At 41.0% G+C, this 18,872-nt stretch overlaps 1 protein-coding gene across 1 annotated transcript in view; it reads left to right on the top strand.

Moving 5' to 3' along the window:
* The first annotated feature begins 585 nt into the window (after nt 1–585).
* LOC126925872 (acetylcholinesterase-like) overlaps nt 586–18,872 on the top strand; it is a 32,578-nt gene continuing 14,291 nt past the window's right edge. Inside the window, exons 1-2 of the mRNA XM_050741861.1 lie at nt 586–870; nt 12,687–12,850. Of these exons, the coding sequence (XP_050597818.1) occupies nt 601–870; nt 12,687–12,850 (434 nt within the window). The 5' untranslated portion in view covers nt 586–600. The remainder of the gene's footprint in view (nt 871–12,686; nt 12,851–18,872) is intronic.

Genomic DNA, 18,872 nt, shown 5'->3' with positions numbered 1-18,872 from the left:
ACAAATGACGGATAAAGCTACAAAATCATGTTATATTCGCCACTAATGAATGTCCTATCTAACAACTATATATCTGACTAATAAAATAATGTACTCGACTAAAAAATTATTGCTGTAAGAATTTATCTGAATAAACATTTAATCGAATAACATATTCGAATAAAATTATACATTATTTATTACATTATTTAATACACATTAATATATATATTTATGTATTTTATCGAGAATGGACATGATATACCTGAGATATATCTTCAAGCTACGTTGTCCAGTTATTGTAACATTAGTTTCTATAACTAATTTTGTCCAAATGGCAGATTAGAAAATTCATTGTCCCTTGGTAAATTATTCGTTGTGTGTTACTTGTGTACACAGAAATATGCATTCCATGAATGTAAATATAAAAAACTTAACACTTTACCAACAGATAGCCTACAAATCGGCTTTTTGTCACCGACAATCTTTCTTATTATTTGAGCAGTAATTTGTTATTTAGTACTAATGTACCTTGCTCAGTTGCGTCAGTTGCGTTGCTTTATAAGCTTCCACAGTTTTATATCAATTTGAAAAACTTATCGCTCGCGATGAGCAAAAAGAATGGTACTGGAGAGTCTAACGGTCGGACGTGCGTATGCTGTTGAACCGCTAGCGGTCGGTAAAGTGTTAATAATCGAGGGATCATCGCTACTAAGGAACAAACTATTTCTGTTGCAGTACACCAACTGGGAGAACCTGTACGACGGCTACATCTACCAGCAGATGGTGGCGGACGTGGTGGGCGACTACTTCTTCATCTGTCCGTCGATCCACTTTGCCCAACTGTTTGCGGAGCGCGGCATGAAGGTCTACTATTACTTCTTCACTCAAGTAGGTAGCGCTTTTTATCGTCACGTGCGCCTAGACTGCGGGAACGTGTCACGTGAAACGCGACCGATCGATAGGGGACTATTATGTTATAGTCTGACATTTCCACGGGACGATAGTCACGTGGCGACTGACGATAACGCGGCTCGTGATTCTTCCCTTTTCTGGTCGTTTGTTGCAACGATCAGGGTAACATCTATCGTCCTGTCCAAGATGAATCGTTGATTGCTTTCAGTGTTTCGAGCATGTCAGGCATTTTTCATAGTCGAACCGCTATACGACATTTTAAATGTCTAAATTACATTCGAATGTTGTGGTATAAAAGCTGGAATCTAAATTGCTGAGGGAGAAAAATGTGACAGTACGTTCAAGGCTGGCCAGTCGATTTAAAAGACAAAGGGATGTTAACATTTGTTCGACAGATTAATAACGTACAGACGTAGTTTTATGAGGAACGTTAGACCTGTATAGGCTTGTTAAAACGATTGGAGTCCATAATGGACAAATTTTTAATCGACAAATACTCTTCGCTCGACTGATTGTTAAAAATCGACGATTCGTGGAATGAGAGCGAAACTGGGTGAAATTTGTACAACGTACGAGAGTTAGGGACTTAGATGGGGCTAATAAGATCATAGACATTACAATAAATTCAGTAATTCGTACGAGGAATACATTTTAAATATGCAGTCGTTAAAATTTGTCGAGAAGAATAATAATAATCGTTGCATATTACGAGGAAATTATGAAAAATTCGCCAGGGTTTGCTTTTACTTTTTTCCACGCTTACACGGTACGGTGGGTGGCAGGGAAAAACGAGCTGCAACGTCGACGAATGATTGACTAATAACAGCTACTCGACGTAAATTATAGCTACACCAACGTTGCCGATGTATGTTCGGCAAATTTCATCCGTTTTTCTTCCTTTTAATTCTTTACTTCGCTTTTCCTTTTTCTTCTCTTCCTTTCTCTTTTTTTTCTTTTTTTTTTTCTTTCATTATCGATCTACCCGGTTGAAGTTGATCGTGTTCATTTTCTTTCCATGCGAATGCTTCTCTACAAAAAGCGACGCCATTAGAGTGAATAGTATCGAAGACGAGCTTTTAAGAGGCGGCGTTATACTGGAACGAAGGTCGACCAGATATTAGGAAAGGCTACCCTTTCAGATCCGGGACTTTGTCGACTTTATCGCCGCGTTTTATCCTACCCCGCAGTGGTATAAATCAATAATTGAGGCTCTCAAAGGGAGAAACCCACGACGATTCTAGGATCCTTCCAGGTTATTAGATTCTTGCCGTGTGCCTCGCGACTCCGCCACCGTAAGACACCGTAATTTCTTCGTTCCACGTGGTTAAGCTGTTCCACGGGCCGCTCCATCCTATCTGGCCTCGAGTTTATCACGAAATTTCTCGATATATATTCCCGCGCTGAAGTTATAAAACAGGGCATATAAGCGAAAGTCGTGAAGACTCTTGAACTTTCATCGCCTCTTTAGCTCGAGAGGACATTAGGGACCCACAATTTATGGATGGTAGAACGGGCCACGTTTACGAGTTCTTCTGAGACACTTGGAAACAGGCAAGCTGTGAGCTCTAGGAAGAAATAAATGGAAGCTGCAGGTTTCATCGAATCAAGTTTCCAACCTAAGAAACGAAGAAGATGCAGGATTTTAGGCCTAACTTGGATCAAGAGTGAAAGACGAGGTTCAAGCCAAATTCAAATCCAAATTCACCTTATAGATGAAGATTAGACCTAGCTGAGACTCAATTTCAAGCGAAATTCCAGTAGGACTGTATCTTGAGATTGGGGAAAGAATAAACAATAGGTCCAACTTGAGATGAGAACCAGGTGAGAACCAAAATTAAACCCAATTCTAAGGTTGGCGGAGGAATAAGACGTAGGTTAGAGACTTAGGTCTAATTGTGGCTCAATTTGAAGCAAAAGCAAGCCTCATTCCAAGATAGCAGAAAGAGTACCAGGGTCTGACACGAATCTGACTGAAGCTTAACTAGCACAAAACCCTAAAACTCTATGGTTCCAGGGAATTAAGTACCAGGCCCAACTGAGTTTTAACTTGAACGTAGTCCGACTCGAATCCTAGCCTAACTGCAAACTGAAGGAATAACCAGTAAAAGATGGAAAGTACACGTAATGGAGAGCCTATCCTGAACCAGGTCCAGATGCGATCTAATCCAAACTTAGCCTGAAGCCGTAGAAGTAACTATCCCGCATTTTACTGCATCCTTGTCTCTTCTAAAATTCATGTAGAGCCAGCAAACGAAATTGAAAGGCGGCCATCCCATAAAAAACCGCTGAAGCTTCAGGGTGTTTCACTTTCATATAGAGGCTGGATCCTGCGAGGTTTCTCGCCACCGACTAACTAGGACGTGAAATGCTTGTAAGCGGAATGCCGAGGCCCAAGTAATTAGCGGAGGAGGTAATTTATCAGGGAGCGTTGGTGGAAGCAAAGGAGGATGTCATTACTCATGCGCGCCCACCGTAATCTTAATAACGGTTTCGCCAGCCAGTTAAAGCAGCCTCCTTTAACTCGCGTTCGTTTTTAGCCTCTCTCTCTCCCTCTCTCTCTGTCTCTCTCTCTTCCGTGGCCTTATTCTACGCGCGTTTTCCCGGAAACTTTCATCCTTTCCATTCGATCCTTAATACCATCTCTTTCTCCCAGGAATGGCACGGTTACCAAGTTAATTGGTCGGTCTACGGTCTCCTAAAGGGTTCAGATCTAGCTGGCTCGATCTTGATTAGAAGGGCAAGACTACAAAAGAACATCCGGTCGCCCCTTCTTGTCCCTTTCGGTTTTCATCCGTCCTCGAATTTCCCTCGGATAAGTTTACTCGCCGGAGGAGCAATAAAAGCGGCAGGAACATGTTCTCCGCGTTTCCAGTTCATCCGGCAGCCGAGGGTGGACAGACGAGGGAAAAAATTAAAGATGACTCGGAGAGAGGAGACGCTGGAAAGAAGTCGTAAGTTTCCCTTCGGGGCCGGGACGAAACAAGTTCAAAGCCGGGAAGTGGGTCAGAAACGGGTTAACGCTGGGGCGGAAAAGAAATGGGAGGAAATGCACGTCGCTGGAGAGAACACGTGTATAGATATCTGAAACGCTTCCGCCGCGAGCTCGAAACACATTTCGTCCATCAGAGTACGCTGATTTTCTCACACTGCACGTGTCTCCTGACATAAATCCGAAACTTCCTTCCTTATCGACCGGGTATCCCCTAGCTACGTCTATGTTTCTATGGCAGTAACTTGGAAAGACCCGGGTATTGAAAAAATCGAATAGTTCGTCGAATAATTTGTACACGTCGAAAAAATAATCGCAGCCGGAAATAAACCGACCGATTCGTTAAGCGATGAATCGCGCGGCCGATTAGCTAAAGGAATTAATGGAAACGAGGCTCGTGGCTTCTGAAAGACTCCTTTCAGCCCGTGACCCTTTCTACTCCGCCGGGAATCTTTTCACGCGCTGCTTTTTCTCTCTAAACTTCGTTATCGACCGAGCCGGATCGCGCTCCACGATTTCTCGCGGGGCCATTCATTGGCCACGTTAAAAGCGCGGCTGAAAGGAACGAATCGGACTATCCAATGGTTCCGTGGCTATTGACAGCGCCGAAGAGGAATCGTCCCATGAAAAGAAATCCTGCGGAAAGCTGCTTGCATCGCGTGAACATTGACTGGCCTGGTTACCACCGAACCAAACGCCGTCCTTCAAACAAATGAGTTTAATTTCTTACGAATTAATCCCTGTTACGCGCAACAACTGTTTCTCAAGCCACCTGTAACGAATCGATTAAAGATCCACACGTTCAAACAGAATATGTCAATGATTAGTCAGACGTGGACGAGTATCAAGTGGTAAAGATCATCGATAAATCAGCCACGATCGAAAATCACGAATTATTCGACGAATAGCTCGTTCTGTTCATTCGTACAGGTCTTGATCCGCCGCGAAAAAATTTTTCAAGAGATTAAGAATTAGTTTTATAGAGGTACAAAGTAGTAAAGATCAACGATAAGCGAGGCGCGGTTAAAAATCGTAAATTTCTCGTGGAATATCGAATCTCCTAGGTTCTTAGAAGCTCTTAGCAACTTCTTATTTATCTCGAATAATTTCTGAAGGGAAGGAAAAGGGAAGAAAACTGTTCGTTCGAATAGCTCATCTCGCAGAGGAATAAAGGGCAGCAGCAGGATTTTAACGCGGCGTGCGGTGAAACGCGGCCAAGTTAATTAAGAAATGTCGTTCGACGGCGTTTATTAAAGCAGCGTAACGAAATTCCTGGCGTCCATCGAGTTCCGTTGAGCATTATCGATCGTCGTGTCATTATGCTCGCCCCTGGGCTTCCCTTTGGTCGATCTTCGGCCCCACCCCGGCCTGTCCTTCTACTGTTGCCTTTGTAATTTTAAGGATCGTTAAAATTAACGACGTTTACCGAACAAAAACGACTGTCATTATGACAACGCCGTGTTCGCAGCTTCCCTCCTTCGGAGCTCGTTTCCCTTTCCAACGTAATGTGACGGCAATCTAACAACAGAAATCAAGTTCGATTGTCTCTCTGACCTAGATGTGTACACAGATTTATTGTTATATCGGTGACAGAATATTTTTCTTTTTTTTTTTTTGTTAGAAGACAAATATTTGTTATAAAATATAGGAAAATGTAATAGCAGTAGCAGTACAACGTTGTAGCATGTAGTTGGTCTGTCGAACAGTAGCTTTTTACAATTCGTTTCTAAAACTACAATTAGTCTCTTCTTGCAGACTTTAAACGAGAAAGGAGCATAATTAACAAACAATTTCAAAATTCAATAGTACGCCACGAGTTACTTCAGGCAGACGATAAATATTTATCAACATTCGGTTGAATAATTATGCGTTATACTCGTAATAAGCAATCGTAAAATTCAGCAGTCAGCTATACGTTACAGGTTGCTCCAGACAAACGATGAATATTTACCAATATTCGGTTGAATAATTACGTTTCATATTAATAGAAAATCCCATGAAATTGTCAGAAATTATGTAATTGTATAATGCATGTATTTCTTGGTTGATTAATAATTTTGCCTCGTTGCAACAGACTCGTGGAAATTCCAACGAAACAATTTTCTTCCTTCCTTTCGAAAACATTACTCCTCGACCATTACCCTCTGTAACCAATTTTTCCGCCAGTTTTCAAATACCATGGATCGCTGTAATAAATGTCATTTGAAAGAGCTGCGGGGCAGAAGAGGACGAACAAGTCGCCAAGAGCAAACGGAACGATGTTTCTCCGTCGACAGTTGGAGAAGCAGCGCAACATCGCGTCGACGTCTCGGGCGGCGAAAAATCGACCTCTCAACTTTAACGCCTCCGCTCTATCAACTTCCGCATAGACGTTCCTTAAACTTTGCTCGAGCATGTGCGCAGAAAATGCGAGACGACGCAAGTTTTTGGGAAAAACTTGGCGGCACGATCATTCCACGAGGTTCTGATTCCTGAACGTTTGCTGATGTACTTTGTGTCGTGGCTTTCGAGAACGTCAGCGATTGAAAACCTAGTCGAGAACGTAGCTTCTAACTCGTACGTTTCTCTCATCTGTCCTCAGCCAACAGCGATCCGAGCTTTTCGATAAGTTCTCGGGAAAACAACGTCATTGGGAAGCTCACGGAGAAGTTCTTCGCGGCTGTAGGGCCAAGCGGATCGGAAACCTAAGAGGAATCTTGCTGAAGGCAAACTAAAACCTAAACTAACCGAAAGTTTCTGGTCACAAGGAAGATCTAGAAAATTTGGTTTATTCGAGAAGCAACGCGATTCTATTCTATCGGTGTTAGGGAATCTTCTTGATCGCAACACCAGATAATTGGTGGTGGAAAAATAAGACAAAAATGTGGGATGAAATTTGTTCGCTTTGATGCTTCGTTATTGAGAAAATCGAGGTTGAAAATTAAAATTGAAAACCAAGTACGAGCATTAGAATCGGTCTTGGCTAAGGCCAACGATCGATTTAACGCTAATTGTTACAAGTAATTAGCAATGGTCGACTGAACCGTCCAAATTTCAGGCAAATTGGATTTTACGTACCGCCAAGACAGAAAAAGTCAGAAAACCATATTATTTGGAAGGCACGTTACCTTTTCCAACTAACCGTGGGTCGAATTACGAAACGAGCCAATTCTTACGGCAATATTCTGCGCTTTTATTCGATTTTTCAATTTCGTTTAAGCGCAAGCTTCAAACTGCTAGATAATTCTTCGGCTCTCTTTCCGTTTTTTTAATTCTATTTTAGGGTACATGTACGCGTAACGATGAATATAACGTAATTATTATATCTTTTTCTAATGACTATGTATATATTATATTCTATTATATTAATATTACATTATATTTTGTAACTATATGTATTTATGCATTCTTTATAATTATTATGTACATTATTGGCCGATGCTCCTAAACAACAAGAACTAAAACAAGAACAACAACAAGAACTAGAACAAGAACAACTACAACAACTAGAACAAGAACAACTGTAAGAATAACAACAAGAACAACAACAAGAACAATGACAAGAACAACTACAAGAATAACTACAAGAACAACAACAAGAACTAGAATAACAACAACTACAAGAATAACAACAAGAACAACAACAAGAACAATAACAAGAACAACTACAAGAGTAACTACAAGAATAACTACAAGAACAACGACAAGAACAACGGCAAGAACAACAGCAAGAACAATAACAAGAACAACAGCAAGAACAACAACAAGAACAACAAGCACAACAACAAGAGCAATTACGATAGTAATAATAATTAGTGTGTCAAGGCTGTATGAAAGAACTGATTGGGTAAATAAACGTGTAAATAGATGTGCAACTAGAGCGACAGAAATAGAGGTTTGGAGAAGCCAATAAGGAAAACTGGCTGCTCGGGATTCGATCTCGCCGGATTTCGTTATATTTCGGCACGGGGGAGACGAGAAGAGGCGGAAGAGCCGCGGTTTTATTGTATCTTCTGACGGAAGCCGTCTTATCAACTGGGCCATTTATTGATTCAGCCGGGTGTATTCTTAAATCCCGGCCGGATTCGCCGGAAATAACTGGAAATCCGTGCATAATACGACGTCCCGACGAACTTTTAAAAAGGACAGAAGAGAAGAAAACCGACACAATAGGATCTCGAACCGGGCCGATCGATAGGGGGCCGCGTTCCATGAAATTTAATTCAATCCCGAATTAGAGGTCGGACCGAATTGCCGACTGATCCTTAATTGACACAGAATTGGCGAGGTTTCGTATAAATAACACATCGTTGCTCGCGTATTGTACTCAAATCCAGCAGAAAACGTGACGTCAGTCTATGGATTCAAGAGTACGCGATACGTGTATTCCTGGCGTTTCTAGAAATTTCTATGTTTCTAGACATCTCTGTAGCTATATAAATTTACCATTTTCGACAAAAAAAAAGAAAAATCTGCGCTACGATAAGCTCAAGGAAAATTCAAATTCGACAATCCTTGAAAATACGATTCGAGAATTGCACCTTAGTTTAGCTCGCTACTTTAGCTACTTCATTTCCATCGACTAGTATCGTCTTTCTTGTTTTTCGAAGTCGTAGACCGCGGAACGAGTATCCGAATTTGCAATTGCGTGGATCGGGTTCTTGCTGTCACAAATTTGATCAACTGTTAGACGGTGTCTACTGCGGGGACCAATTCTAAGATCCCTGAAAATAGAAGTTTCGGATCTTAGACTACTTTGTATCGATCGATTTATTTCCATCTACTCGTTCGTATCATTTTTCTTATTTTTCAAATTCCTGCGCTACAGAACGAGCATCCCAATTTGGCGCTACGTCAGCAATCTTCGTTGCGCAAATTTGATTAAGCGTTCTATGACGTACCGCAGTCTAAAATTCCAAAATATCGATGTATCTCTTCGTATCTATGGCCCATTCCTTATAATCAAATAACGGGTATTCCTCTTTTTATAAACGAAACGCTCGCTGTATTTTTGAAATTGCTGCACCGTGAATCTGTTAATCATCGATAAGGGAGAGCAAACACAGTGGGTAGAGGCAGGGGGTTGTTTAAATCGCAGTGTTTGCAACGGGAACGCGGATCTACCGTGTTTGCCAACGACCTGCACCGATATAATACAAGCTAACCATTGCTGTTTATAATCGTCATCCGATAACGAACCGAGTTCCAACACAGCCAGTACATATTTCTCTCTTCCGCTCTCAGCAACACAATTTATCCATAACGAAACAATGTTGCGCATACCTTCATTCCACGCTCAATATTCTTAACTGTGCATCACACGCACAGTTATCGTCGTCTGATTACTCGATGAGAGTTCTTCGTATAAAAATGTGAAGATGAGGCGCACGATGTATTTTCCAACGTGGGTCGTTCAAAGGCCAAACTGGTTTACTCTGCTTTTCTAAATTTTCGAAATGTTCGACACTTTAGAAATCTTGAAAATTTCAGCATCAGATCGATGCTTTTCTTATACAATTTCATCGATTTTCTCCGCTTTCTATCTTGCGGAGTTTACCTATTCGGCAATAAAGCGGTTCGTCGCAGTGTGAACGACGCCTAACAATGGCAGACACGTGGAAGTTAAAGCAGAAAAGTACGTGTAATCAATTCTTGTAACGTCACGGTGAATCCAGACGTCAGTTTGGCGAGATTCGATCGCGCCAGATTAACCAGCGCCTTCATTAATTCCACCTTCGAAAGGTGTGCACCCGAACTTGCGACCTTGCCATTGTGAACTTGCTGGAAAGAATTCGCGCAGAACTCTGAAATCAGTTCAAGCTGAGCAGATTTAAACGCGGATTAAAAGCCGACGTCGTAACTGTAGGAAGACCTCGACGAAGAAGAGATGCGACCGAGTAAACGCGAAATTTCCGCGTAACTTTGAATTACGGAGGATGATGGAGGCTTCTGGCAAAGGAAGGGGACGAAAGTTAGGAACGAGCCGGTATTGTACGTTACCGGGAGACGCTATTCACGAGGACGAACGTTCAATTACCAACGATTCCGGGTCGGGCCTTAATTTTCCCTAGGCTAGAACCTAGGCGGGATCGAGACGATAACCATAACGCGAGATGTGTCCCGGGACAAGAAGCTTCGCTGGTTTCCACAGGCTGCTGACGCTTCGTTGATCCTCTAAAGACTCTGTATTTCAGTGTAGCTACTATATTAGAATAATTTCTGTCTCGAGTAGACACCTGGCTGCGTCTCAGTCGTCTCGAACACCCTTAATACTTATTCTTCGCGTAACACCGCGCCATTTTCTTCCCTTCATCTTTATTCTTAATTAACCTTACAACTACGATAGTGTGTCCGTAAATGGCCGCCTTTTTTCCCCCTTAATTGACCGGTCGTCATCCTCACTAGTGGGGCTGGTTGCCTGTTCCCAGGGGATCGCAATATATCGTTTGATATATGGCGAATTTTGACGGCTGAATAACCTAACCTGATCCGAATTCAGTCGTACATGAAAAAAATGCCAATTATCCATAATGAGATAACGATGAAACTTCCTTATTTTTGGTCTTTTGATTAAATTTTGACTAACGTGTGTCGTGAGATTTTTCTAATTATCATCATTTTTTTCATTTATTATCATTTAATAAACGAAAGAGAATAGGTTAATGGCACCAAGTAAGCAAATATGCTGCAAACTATATGGTGTATATATAATTTCACAGGGCGGTTTTCTATATACTTTTACGGATTTCCATGAGTAAGCAGGTTTAATGTTTGATCTACCATTTCTTTCGCAAAACGTCACACGGGGTTTACGTATCTGAATATCGTGGTTTTCCTCTCCACGACTGGTACAAAGTAAGCTGCCGCCTATGTTCGGTTTGAGGATCACTGTGCGCCCCGCTGCTTAGGCTGACCTCCTTTCGTTCGTGTAAGGAGGTTTGCTCGCATGTAGGGACATTTTAGCCGATTTTTAACTGTCAATAACAGAAAAACAAAGCAGAAAACGCAATTTTTTTATTCTTGGTGTTCGTCTTATTTCGGCTTCAAGAATTTTCTCTTAAATTTTCCGACACCTGTAGTCAAACATAATATATATATATATTCATATAATATATTTATCTTACGTATTATATATTTATATACATATATATATTCTTTCTTTTTTTAATTTAGAGTTTGCATAATTTCGTGCTATACAATCACCAATAATCTCTTCGTGTCCCTTTAGAGGGAACACCCGAATTAAAATGACAGCTAGGAAGAAACAGACAACTGGCATAAATCCATAAAAGAAATTCTTCAAGGTAGTGGTAGTTGATAAACTGCTCAGCCATTCTCAGCATCCCCGTTTCAATTTTCCTTACATTTCTCTAATTCCGCGTATATTGCTTCGAAAGGCTGGCTGTTTTCTCTCCTCGCAATTTTTCTTCCCGCGTTGAATCATCCATCTTTTAATCCTGTCTGATAACTGGGTAACCTGTTTGCATTATTACAGGAAGAGGCGAATGTGGGTTGCTGACCTAATGGTATCTGGGTTAGGTCTGCGTTAGGTCGGAGTTTCGTTTTGGAACGTCAAAAAATTTCCATCGATATCCATGTTTTCTAAGAGGACCGCCATATTTCAACGATGTCAGTGTCGAGTTCAGGAAGCTTTCGGTTCGTACTATTACTTCCGGCCAGAAAAGCAGCGCGATATATTTCGAAAAAATGTTCGTTGCATTATTGAAAAATATATCGTTTCCGAATTGCTTCCGCCAATATCATATCGGCCACGAGAGCAACATTATTACAACGACGAAAGCGATACCATAAATATTCACGCGATCGATTGACGAATCCCTCATAGCGAAACTGTCTCGCTGCTCTGTGTGTCAGCTCGACTCCGTTACTTTTCTCTGTCTATGCGCGTTACTTAACACAAACCTAACGTAACTTGTTTTACGAGTTTGATGATTTTCATGCGACTTACATGTATGGCAGATGTCAAAAAAATATTTGACACGTATTTTTTTATATCGTCCACATTGAAGGGATGATGATGTTCCTCAAAGTTGATGGTTACACATAAACATTTTGTGGCGTCTCCAGGGGTTATAGGGAAAAATTTCCTTTGAACTGGCGCGTGACGAATATTTATCAGAAATTATTTGTCTGAACAGGGTATGAAAAATTCCAATCCAATTTGTTAATTTCTCTTACTTAACGTTACGCTCCATTCGCAGGTGAATTATCGGAGACACGTGAACTGCCAACCATCTCAATATTTTCAGAATATTTTATTTTACACAACGACAAACATTGGACGCGCGATTCTCGGTTCGCCGTAAGTTTCGCCGAAATCCGCGTCCTCCTCTTGCGTAACTCGCTTACATTTCGATAACAAAGTCTCGTTCTACGTTCCGCCGCTTTTCTCCGATAATCCTGTTGGTCGAACGCGAGAATAAAAAATAGTTTCGCCCATTTGCGAAACTGCGTTCTCCAAAATACGGCCAGGTTCCCCTTTTTTTTCTTTTCTTTTTTCCCTCTTTTTTTCCGCTCGGTAGGAATCAATTTCCCGGCGAGAGGCCGTTTCCAGCGAGCAAGTGGCACGGCTGAAATGAAAACTGACAAACTGCGGGATGGCCAGCGGTTAATAGCAACGCGATATCGCGTCAGCGAAGAGACGAGGGTCGATCTATGGGGTTGGCACGAAACGCAGAGAGAGGGTGGGAGATAGGAAGGGGCAGCAGGAGGTGGAGGAGGCCTGATACATGACGACAACCCCGGCAACGTATTTGAACGAGCGCGTTTAACGCGGGTATAACCGAGCTGCTGTGTGTTTCAGAGGACCAGCACCAACCTATGGGGTGAGTGGATGGGAGTGATGCACGGCGACGAGGTGGAGTACGTGTTCGGCCATCCTCTCAACTTGACTCTCGAGTACACGGAAAAGGAACGAGACCTGTCCTTGAGGATGATACTCTACTTCTCCAAGTTTGCCTATACGGGGTAAGTTTGCGTAAAAGCCATAACAGACATAAACATATCGACGTTGAGGAGCAGCTTATCCGGCCAATTTTTCTCAACTGCGAAACAGTTTAACGTGTAACCGTGGAACAATTTCACGAGCAAATAACATGGAAACTCTGCAGTATTTGTATAGCAATGATTTGCGTGGAAACGCACGTGTCCTGAAAATTGCTAGCACGAAACGAAGAGGTTAGTAAATAGCGTTTTCGGTCAAACTAGTTGCTCCTCCTCGGTGATTTAAATGGCAAGCGAGCAACTGTTTGTTCCGTGTTATTCGCCATTGGTATTTCATATTGTCTGAAGAACTTAGGAATACGGGATTTTTGTACATTTCGCGAGGCAAGTTAAAGTAACAGAAATGAGCGCAACATGGGAAAATACGCGAAATATTCAACAGCGTATAGTATACTTTTGATATGTTCAGGGGATGAAATATATTTCTACTTGGATGCCATTTGTTCGGCTGGCTTTATGAAAATATTTCCTACGGAAATCTGCGGTTTAGTTAGAAATTTGTCGGTATCCTGCGAACTAAGTCAGTCTCGGATAACAGCAGGTAATTTATGAAAAGCTGCATCTCCGGTTAATTGTCCTGGCTGTTGCACGGCTCTGCTTATTTATGCGGATAGTACCGTACTTTCGAGAATATTTTTCTCCCTCGAGAAAACGGCGTATAATTCCAATCGGACGAGACTTTCTCGAAGCTGATTTAGCAACCAATCAACCATACCATACGTAGTATAATTGAGCAGCTGAATCCTGACGCGTGTACGTGGAATTTCACGTTGCAGAAATAACAAGCTGCTCACGGAGGTTGGTGAAAAATTCATAGAGATTTACTAAATTGTCCTGCGTGTTTCTACAGAAATAGAAGATAGCAGATAGTAGAGAAGGTTTCTCTTGCACGTGGTCGGAATTCTCCAAATATTTTCGCAACCGTGCGAGAAGCTGCCAGCAAGAAGTTGGCAACGTGGTCGAGCCTATGAACCATCGACGACAATCAATTTGCCTCTTAACGAAATGAAACTATCGATCGTTGCCTTGTTTGCGCTGTATGCATTTCTCGTTACCCGGCACACGATTTTACCAAGCTGCATTTGTTTACTCGACCAGTCGAGGAGAGACGCGATCGCGAGGAAGCGCGTCAACAGGAGTCGTAAATTCCCGCTATGATTAGCTAATCGACGCCACGAACAGATCGATCCCTTACTTCGGTTAGGACAATAGGGGTGGTTGAATTAGTATGAGGTGTAGTTTGTTGACTAATAGTAATTAGTAGAGGTATAGTTATAGTAGTTTGTTGTGGTGATAGTGCTACTGCTAATGTAGATGTCGCTGCTGATGTAGATGTCGCTGCTGGTGTAGATGTCGCTGCTGATGTAGATGTCGCTGCTGATGTACTGCCGCTTTTCTTCTCATTTTTGTATCGTGGAAGAAAAATCGGACTACGGGTTCCGGGATTTGAACCCGGGTCCCGAACGTTCGTAACCTAAGGCGCTAACCACTGCGCTGCCGTCGTTCCTTTTTTTTTTTTATAACGTTCATTGACCAGTAGACGAGTATTACATCTGTATGTTGTTCACAATAAACAATGAACTTCGGTTGTAGGGTGGTTTAGGCAAAAGTAGCGATACGTGACGGTACGGCATAGCCATACAATGTTTTGTGTGTCGAAATTACATTTGTTAGCTTACTATTTTTTAAATTAGATTTAAGTTGCTGTAGAGCGGTGCTTATATACGATATTATTTTTTTCTTCCTATCTCTGTTCTGAAAACCTGGTCGCAAGAACAGGACAGTACTACTGCGCTGCTGTCGTCAAACTCCAGTTGGTGTCGAGTGCCGCTACAAGTGTAACACTGAGGTTAACAGGTTACAATATATAGTTCCAACAACTTTGTAGAGAAGATAGTTACGCTGTTGCGTAAGGTATAAGAGAACTAGGTGAATGATTGAAGGGTGGAAACCCGGTCAAGAGATGTTGACCGTTCTAAGGACCATGAATCAGTGAAGTCCGGTGACAATGCTGTTGCAAAGGAAAACTCTCGTTCGGTGGTGATCGCCTGTGATTGGAATCTTGGGAAACATGGGAAAAGCCACGTTTTTACCTGATGGAGCAATAACCATAAAGAACCTCTTGATTCGAAGATGTTTTATGCCAATTGACGGACTTAAAGATAAATCAAAAAGCCTCGTTTTATGACGGTTCCTTAGGATTATTGCGACCCGCTTAATTCTATATGCACAGCTGGTGTACGCCTCGACCGTAGAGAGTCACCGGACGTAACAGCATTATTATCCAGTTCGCGTGGAATCGTGCGAAACCCGGTCGCCTGACCTGCGCCTCTATCAGCTAGCTAGCTAGGCCTTTGCAACGGACGCAAAGCTATCGGCTGCATTAGGATGATACAAGGTTTCTCGCGACGTCTCTATAAATAAATTAAACGCAGCCATTCGGCGAGGGCGGCTCACTTAATGGGATAAGAATCGAACGATATTTCATCCTGGTGGGATTATTCGCTCGTAAATCAAAGTCTGCGCGAGCCGGGCGGGGCAAGATAAATTTATCGAGATTTAAGATGGTCGTGGCGCGAGTCTATGCTAAAGGGAATTGGAATCAACGATTTTCATCGGCAGATAAATTTCCAGTTTCCTTATTTTCTTATTTCCATTCGAAGTTCCACGGACGCGCCGTTTGATATTTCACTCTGCAGCCAGAGACCGCAACACCTGGCTCAGCAAATCCAACAACCTGAAACCGTCGTTCGCTTCCTCTTCGAAATATTCTTCCGGATTTTTTATTCCTTCGGATTAGTCGAGACATTTACTCGCGAACGCTCGTAGCAACGTTTTATGGACACGTTACGTACGTTATAGGAAACATTCGGAAATTTCACTCACGCTATAAAGCGTTACGACTGTCACTCACCGTGCTGATAAAATTTCTAACAAATTGGACAATGTACGTAGATGTTAGCAGATATTTATCGCGAACGTATAAACTTCGCAGGGATCGTCAAAATATTTGAACAGCTGATTGCTCGTTATATTGGCTTGGCAACTAGGTGATTGCGGATTTTGGCGTTAGGTGGTATTGACAAAAGCCGCAACCACTTAGTTGCCAAGCCAATATTAGTAGCTTAGAATATTTAAGGAAACTGTGTTAATTATTTGTTCGAAACCGATACTATATAATTTATTCTATATAATTTCGTTATAATTTCTATATACGTTAGCAGATTGATTTTTCAGCAAAATTTCTTCAGATTCTCAACATATCCGAAGAAATTTTCTCAAAAGTTTGTCTACTATTCCCCTGCTAAGTTATTTAAGACCGCGTTGAATATCACGGTTGCTTAAAATTGCATTTGGTATTCGCGTTTGGATTCGAAACCTGAGTAGAGCAAAAGTGGAACAAAAAGTGGAAGAATGTCACGTGTCCTAAAACGTTGCACGAAGAACTTCCCACAGGAAGCGACGAAAACGCCTGGTCTTTTCTCTAATACCCGACGACTGTATAATATAAACTGTAATATAAACTATAAAGTATAATATGATTAATATATAAATATGGTAGAAAATAATAAATAAATAATATGACATAATAATATAAACAGCGGATATTGTAATTGTTATAAGACAAATTTTAAAATTTATGATATAAGAGTTGATATGTTTAATTAGAAAAATTTTAATTGCGGATGGACATTGCGAATGATTAAAATTTGTTTGATTACAAGGCAATCATTATCGATGACGAGAATTTTATTTTCTTTGCTAATAACCATTATCGATGCTGGAAATTTCATTTTGGCTGCCAGTAATCTATATAAATGAGCATAATTTTTCTTTGGTTATCAGTAGCCATTATCGATGGTCCGAATTTTATTTTTGATTACTGATAATCATTAGCGCCAGAGAAAATTTATTCTGATCAGTTTCGGCTATTTTCAATTGTTATTAACATTCCTGATAATTAGTTCATTTTCATGGACAAACGTAAAAAAGCTTAATTATAAAACCTATTTATTAACGAAAAAAAAAAGCGGAAATATGTGAAATAAAGAATAGGATGAAAGATATTGCAGTGTAATATTAACAATACAATTTGTGTTAATAGAAGTATTGTTCTAAAATATCATTTACACTATTCTTCGTCTCGTATATTTTCATACCATCTTTTTTTGTTTAGTAAATAACTTTTGTAATTACATTCTTCTACATTGTCAATGAGTACTAATTATCAGTATTGTCAATAACGATTAACGATAGTCGAATGTAATTAGAAGAAATTTTGTCGTCGATATCGACCGAAGGTAACTGAAAATTTCATCATGAATAATGCTGATCGGTAAGCAAAATAAAATTCAGGCTATCGACAATGATTACTGATAATCAAGAAACAAAAATTCTGATCGTTTATATTGCATACCGATAAATAAAATAAATTATTAATCGATGATGGTTAAGTTTCAATCATTTACAACGGTTATTCCCAATAAGGACGATAAAAGATTACTACTTTTCTGAATCTGTCGATAACTAGCTTCGATTCAAATAAAAATTCATTTCCACCCGATAGCTCTCCTTCAAGAAATATTTCCAGTGTTATTTTGGATCACTGAAACGAAGACTCGTCGCAAACTTGCTATTTCTAATGGAAGAGTCGTGCAATTTGTAGGTCTCACAAAAATCCGTCGGAAGCGACGTTACGATGACCTTTGACACGAGAATAGAGTCGCGGATCTATATCTGAGAGCCGATTAATAATTCCAGAAGGTTGCTACGGAGGCCGGTGACGTAGCCTGGGCAAACGGAAAGTCAGCCAACGAATTAATTCCGGACGTTGGGCGTCGTTGTGTTTGACGACACCTATTAAATATTAACAATCGCGAGGCCGCGACGCGTTCCGCGGCACGGCTTTTCAATCTGGGTTAACGGAAACTGAAGAATTATTTATCGACGCCTGGACACAAAGAGGCCGATATGTCACGCGTCGAGCGGACATGATCCATCAAGCCCGCGGCATTTCTCTTTTTTCCTTTCCCCTTTTATTTTCGTTATCTGTGTTGCTGCCGATTATCAGCTTATCGAAGAGCTTCGGTTGCTTGCCAGGCAACAGGAGCACGTTGATTAATTTTTTCTCGCTGCTCGTACGAATAGCTTCGCTGGCTCGTCGAAATGAAACTTGGCGGACGTCGTGCGAACAGGAACTCGCGGTGACTCGCGAAAGATTCTCCGCGACATCCTTAGAAACTGTGCCTCATGTATATTACAGTGCCATACAGCGATTTACTATAAAGTCGAACACATTGTCTGCGTCACTTCGTTATTTCCAAGAAACCGCTGATCATGTCTGGACACGTTGAGCGAAATTTCTTTTGCAAAGGGTAAATCGAAAGCCGTTATACGAAAGAATCATTGGTTTTATTTAGTTAGCTGTTGCAAACTCTCTGAAAAGTGTGCACCTAAAATATGTCGGCTATATGCGCTATATACAGTCCTTTTCGTAATAATTATTTATATTTTATTTGTTCGTTTTTATTTCATTTTGGCGGCAAAATATTCTAAACATCTTAAAATTTACGAATATGATCTTGTTTCCACTAAAATGCAATCTAAACAGCAAATTATAACTACTTTTTACGCGTGACGAGTATACTCGTCATGACACTAAATATCATCATTTCTTCGTGACGAGTATACTCGTCATGACACTAAATATCATCATTTCTTCGCGACGAATATACTCGTCATGACACTAAATATCATCATTTCTTCGTGACGAGTATACTCGCCACGACAGAAAATACTACCAATCTTTTCATGACGAGTATACTCGTCAAAAACAACTAACTGGTTCATAACTACCGAAAGAGAAGGCACAAGAACAATCGTTCAACGAGACAGTGTTCCCATTCATACAGCCGCTATCAAAATGTGGCTTCAAGATTTCAAAATAGAACTATTACCATAGTCAGTATTGAGTGTCCTGATCTGA

Source organism: Bombus affinis, chromosome 16, assembly GCF_024516045.1.
Source record: "Bombus affinis isolate iyBomAffi1 chromosome 16, iyBomAffi1.2, whole genome shotgun sequence".
In the NCBI taxonomy this organism is placed as follows: Eukaryota; Metazoa; Arthropoda; class Insecta; order Hymenoptera; family Apidae; genus Bombus; species Bombus affinis.
This window is presented reverse-complemented; position numbering and strand designations above follow the sequence as displayed.